General features: G+C 51.4%; 1 protein-coding gene across 1 annotated transcript; it reads left to right on the forward strand.

Annotated features, from left to right (window-relative positions):
• Positions 1-673: 673 nt before the first annotated feature.
• AKAP8L (A kinase (PRKA) anchor protein 8-like) lies at positions 674-5,701 on the forward strand (the record flags this gene model as incomplete). Its single annotated transcript, XM_010186002.1, has 7 exons — positions 674-706; positions 1,543-1,780; positions 3,056-3,509; positions 4,003-4,126; positions 4,235-4,290; positions 4,514-4,550; positions 5,593-5,701. Coding segments are annotated over 7 exons (1,051 nt in total), but the record flags the coding sequence as incomplete, so codon positions are not given.
• Between the last annotated feature and the right edge of the window lie 105 nt (positions 5,702-5,806).

The raw sequence follows: 5,806 nt of genomic DNA on the forward strand, positions 1-5,806 counted from the left end.
GGCAACGATTTGTGATCGGTGTGGCCTGGAAGAGGGGTGGGGAAAAGAGAAATAAAATCAATAAATTCGCCTCTTTCTGCCGAGAGGAGTTGCTCGTTAAGGGGGAAATCGCAGCACCGTGCAAGGTAACGGCGCTTTCCCCTGGAGCGCCCGTACCCGGCGAACGAGGCTGCGATTACTTGGAAAATCAACCCAGGTACCGATTTTTGGAGGCGTCCCGGCCGGGATCTCCGTCTTCCCACAAGGGCAAAGTGCGGCGATGCCGGCAAGAGCCGTTTTACCCCAGAGGGCAAAGGCCTCCTGAATGCCAGCCCCGCCGGCCGCGAAGGGCGGAAAAGGGGATCAAAACTTCCCCGTTATGTCCCGAGTCCCCCCCTTTTTCCGCGTTAATTTGAGCCGGGTTTAATTCCCCAACGCTTCCCCGAAATGCTCAGGGGTTGGAAGCGTTCCCGCCAGCTCGGCTTGAAATGAAAACCCATTTTTTTACGTAAAATGAGCAGAAATGTTGCTCTTTTGGGGACAACCCCGTGCTGGGACGACGGTGAGATGCGATTTCCTAGGTACTCGGTGCGAAACGCGTGGGTTTTCGGGACGCGGCTCCGTTTCGACGCCGGGCGAGCGCTGCGGTAACGACGGACTCGTCTCTAATTGCTTTTTTCCTCTTTTTTTTTAGGTTACGGGGATTGGAATTCTGGGACGAACAGAGGCAAGTACAGGGAAACTGGAGGAACGTTTCATTCCCTCCCACCCCAAATCTGTTTCCTGAGTCCAAGATCAGCACCGAGCGATCCCAAAACAGCCCGGACCCCGCGCTGCCCTGCCCGTGCCGCGATTTTCTTCGGTTTTACCTTAAAAAATCCACATCGAACCCAACAAAAACCTTTGGTGCTGTAACAGAACTGTTCTAGGCAGAATATTTAGGGGTTTTTGGGGTTTTATTCACCCAAAAAATGATGTGGATCGAGGCTGGGGGCGACGGCAGAAACACAAACCTCTGCGCCGCGCGTGCCCGCGGCCAAATAAATCATCAGGAGCGAGAAAAAACGAAATTTGAAGTCTTGGCAGGCTTTGAATTGGCTTTGTGTGTTATTTTTCTGGTGGTTTTTAACAAGTTGGGCTTCTTTAGCCAGCGGAGAAGCCCCTTGGTCGTTTTCTGATAGGGAACGTGTGGGAAACGCTCGGCTGGGAAGGTGTTTTTGCTTTGGCGCCTTTGAAGGGGTTGTCCCGTTGGATTTAAGGGCTTAGAAAACCACTTAAAGTGAGGGGTTTTGGGGTTTCTTGGTGTCTGCGTTAACCCAGACTTCAGTTTTTCCATCGGCCATGTTTATTCCCCTCTGGAGCAGATGAGACAGAGGAAGCCACAGGCAGTGGCTTTGTTTTGTAGCACTTAAATAAACAAAGCAAACCTTTGCGAACGCGGCTTCAAGAGGAATTTGAGCTTTAGTTTTCATTTTGGGTTGATTAATTCAAATTAAAATGTTAGCGAAGCTGGGAAACTGGAAATAAACCCAACTCCGCTCTTCTCTTTTGGTGCCGTTGCAGGTTACGAGGGCTACGGTTACGGCTATGGCTACGGCCAGGAGAACTCGGGCAACTACGGCTACGGCGTGGCCGCCTCCAACTCCTGGGAAATGGCCAACTCAGACGTGGAGATGAACCCTGACGGGGGCGGCGGCGGCGACACCGTCCTGGCCAAAATGAACCAGCGCATGGACATGGTGGCGCACATGGACCCCGACGCCATGCAAGGGGGGGGACACTACGGATCCGGCGGCGACCGGTGAGCGCGGTAACGAGCGGCTGCTCGTTAGGAGGCCTCGCTTGGTTTGGTCCTCGCCGCTTTTCGGGTGTCGGGAGTTGAGCTGAGTCCTGTCACTAAAAACTTAAGATTTTACACGAAAATTTCATCCATTTCTGGCAAAAAAATCCCCAGATTTAGGACTTCCGGTGCGGTGTTTCCAGCGGTGGCTGAAATTTGGGGTTCTTTGGTAAAATAATTACAGGGAATGATGTTACACGCTTGGTTTTGTGCTTCTAGAGTGGCGGTAGGGAAAACCTGGCCCGGTTTCATCCTTAATCTGGGTTTAAATTTAAACATTTAAATATTTGAGAATTTGACGGTTTAAATATTGGAAAATTTGACAGTTTAAATATTTGAAAATTGGAATATTTGGAAAATGGAAAATTGAAATATTTGGAAAATTGGAATATTTGAATATTTGGAAAATGGAAAATTGGAATATTTGGAAAATGGAGAATTGGAATATCTGGAAAATGGAAAATTGGAGTATTTTAGGTTCTTCTGGTTAATGGATTGACCTCTCTGCTGCAGCGAGGGTTTCGTATTCAGCGTCGCAGCGCTGCGACGTGGGCAGCTCCTCGCTGACCTTAATTAATGTTTAATGATAAATGTGATTATTTCCCCAAGTACTTCCAGTTTCTTGGCGTGTGCTGCGAGTTTTGAGCCGGGACTGCAGGGCGACTGCTTGGGAATGGGAAAAGCTTTGTTAAAAGGCTCAAAAATTCCTGCTCCTTGCGGGAAATAACGAGAAATGCGAGTTTGTCAGTCAGATAGTGAGGCCACGAAGCCTTAAATTCCCATCCCAGGAATTGTAGTACAGAGTTTAAAGTTTAAAAAATCCTCTGTGGCCTCATTTCCAGGTGGAAAAAAAGAAAAATAATTGAAATTAATTGGGTCGTCTCCTGGCTTCCCGGTTGGGGAAACCAGTCTCTTACTGGGAGTGAGGAGGGAGTAGGGCCGTGGTTGTGCCGAGGCGTTCCTCGAGTAGCTGAGGAGTAAATTGCGCTGTTCCTGGAGGGATTTCTGGGCGAGGTGGGCCTTATTTTTTAATTATTTTAAAATATTTTGGAAGAAATGGGTGTTTCCAGGGGCTCCTTGGCATTGAAATGTCTTGGGTTCCTCCACCGCTGGATCCTTAAAACTCCGTTGCTATCTCTGCTGTCCCACTGCACCGTGACGTAACGCCCCACGTAAAATAAGCTTAAAGAGTAAGGATTCTGCTTCAGAGGGTTTTGTTTTCCTCGCCTCTCGCAGGTACGACTCGTACGAGTCCTACGACTCGAGGTCTTCCATGAACGACCGCGACATGTACCGCTCTGGCTACGACTACGACGCCGCCGAGCACGACAACGACGGCGCTTACGAGGGCCACTACGACAACTTCTACGGCAACCGCCGCGATCAGTACCACAACCGAGCGCGGGAGAATTTTGGGCAGCGGGGTCAAAACTGGGGCAGAGACGGACGCAATAACAGACCCATGGGGTCTTCCTACCCCGGGCGCCAGTGGAACGAGCCTCCGCCGTCGATGGGATCGCGCGGCCCCCACGGTTCCTCCCGGCTCCCTTCCCTCTTCTCCCACAACATCATCCCCGAGCTGGGCATGTTCCAGGGGATGCGCGGTTTCTCGGGAAACCCGCGCTACGGAGGAGGGATGATGAAACAGCGAATGAGGAGGAACTGGAAAATGTGGGACTCGGATTTTAAAGTAAGTATTTGGGCCGTATCCGCCCGCCTGTTCGGTTTAGTTCCCAATGGGCCCACGCGTCCTGCGGTGACGGGCTCCGAAAATAGCAATAAAACAATTAACTGGGGAAACCAGTCTCTTCCTGGGAGTGAGGAAGGAGTAGGGCCGTGGTTGTGCCGAGGCGTTCCTCAAGTAGCTGAGGAGTAAATTGCGCTGTTCCTGGAGGGATTTCTGCGTGTTACTGGCCTCGCAGTGTGGCTCTTCCTGAGCAGATTTGGCTGCTGTGCTTGGCTGCAGAGCAATCTTGACACCTGAGCTGTTTTAATCTTAAAAAAAATGTTGTTTTCTGAACGTAGGAGAATCTTGCAGCCCTCCATGGCTTGATTTCCTATATTAAGAGGTGGATTTTGCCCTTCGTGATCGACTTTGCTTGTTGGAAACTCAATGCAAGGAGATTTAACTCACTAGAAATGAGTAAAACGAGACAAAAATTCCCTTTCCTCTTCTCTCGCAGCCCCAGAAAAAGAAACTCAAGAAGGATCTCACCGGGAAGAAGCGGAAGCAGGCGAACAGCTCCGACGAACCCGACAGCAAAGCGGCGAAGACGGACGGCTCCGATAACTCCGACTCCGACAATGGTCAGTGCCGGGCGCGCGAAGCCGCCGCCGTCTTTCTTCTCGGCAGCGAAACGGTCGCTGTCGACGCGGGTGATTTCTCTTGACGCCCGACTGCGTTTTCTCTTTCAGAGGAGGGAACAGAAGGCGAATCGGGGGAAAAAGAGGAAAAAGAAGGCTCCAGAGGTGTAAGTAACTCTTGAAAACCACTTCGCTGCGACACAGCGCTGTGGTTTTGGTTGGAGGTGGTGAGCGCGGATCCTCAACGCCTGCGTTATTCCCAGTTGCCTCTCCCTGCAGTGCTTTGGGTGCCGGGGGAGGGTTTTGGGGGCTGGTGAAGGTGTCGGCGGCCAAACCTTTGCTTCCTCTCGATGGTTTTAACTTCCCAACGTTGCGGTTTTTTTTTTTTAGGAAGGGGAAGATGACGAAGGAAGAGATTCGGAGAGAGGTGAGTTGCTGCGCGCGATGCCTCATTTCCCACCCTGAAACTCCACAGGGAGCGTAAACCCCCTCAATTTGAGGGCTCTGATGTGGCCAGAAGAGAGATTTCCTCTTAAATCCGCTGAGTTTATTCAGGCTCCTTCGGGTTTTGCAGCCTTGGTTGTCCCTTCTGGTTCCTCAGTGACCTGAGGAGGTGCCGAGGTTTGGCTCAGTGAAGGGCGATTTGGCTCCTGCGCCCATCTCCGAATCCGGGGACGCTGCTGGGTGATGCTACCCCATGAATGAGAGCAGAAAAATTGGGGAGCCCCTTCCCAGGGCCACGATTCCCTTGCTCACCAGGATGAGACCTTTCGGATCTCTGGGGGGATAGGAGCGTAGCTCGGCCGTGACGTCTCCTTTTAGTGGGGTGAATCCCATCCTTTGTGTCTGCTCAGGGATAAGGAAAAGCTGTAAAAGCCCCGCTAGGGAGGAGCTGGATCCCTCACTCAAGGTAGGTGGGTGAAGTCACTGCCCCAGGGGCTCGGGGAATCAGATTGAATTTCCTTGTGGAAAAACTTGGCTTTGAATCACGAGACAGGATCGGTCCGCTTGGAAAAGACCTTAAAGATGCTCGAGTCCTTGTAAGGGATGGAGCTTCCCAGCTTGGAGCGGTGGGAGAGGCACCCCAATGCCCAAGGGGGCCTTGGAGAAGCATCCCGGGGCCATGCCCGGGTGTTTCCAGGGTGCACGGACCAAAAAGCAGCTTTGGCGTCCCCAAAATCTCGTACCCAAGAGCTGGAGCTCGCTCTGAGGCTCACGGTGCTTCGAATAACCAAACCTGTAACGAATTAATACTTCAGAACCATTGAAGTATCTGCCACAGTTCTCCCCACCTGCCGAGCCCGGCCCAGTGCAACTTTTTCTGGGGGGAAAAAAAGCTGATTTTGGGTGACGGCGCTGTGGTGTAAAGCAGAGGTTTGGCCCTGGTCGGGTTGGTTGGGCCTAGGACTGAGGGAAGTTCTCTGTGAGGGGGTGGTGGCCTGAAACGCAGCCCTGCTTTGACCCCTCAGGTGCGCTCACGATTCAGGAGGAGATCAGCCAAATCAAGCGCAAACTGCAGGCGGGCAAGAAAACCCAAGAGAGGCAAAAGAAGAGGCACCGGGACCGCATGGTGGAAAGGTAGCGGCTCCTTTTTGGTTTGTATGATTTTGTTATTTAAAATGGTATTTTTATTGAGTTATTTTAATTTTACTTTTAATATATTTTTATTTTTTAATAGGTTTT

Source organism: Mesitornis unicolor, unplaced genomic scaffold, assembly GCF_000695765.1.
Source record: "Mesitornis unicolor isolate BGI_N332 unplaced genomic scaffold, ASM69576v1 scaffold24116, whole genome shotgun sequence".
Classification (NCBI taxonomy): Eukaryota; Metazoa; Chordata; class Aves; order Mesitornithiformes; family Mesitornithidae; genus Mesitornis; species Mesitornis unicolor.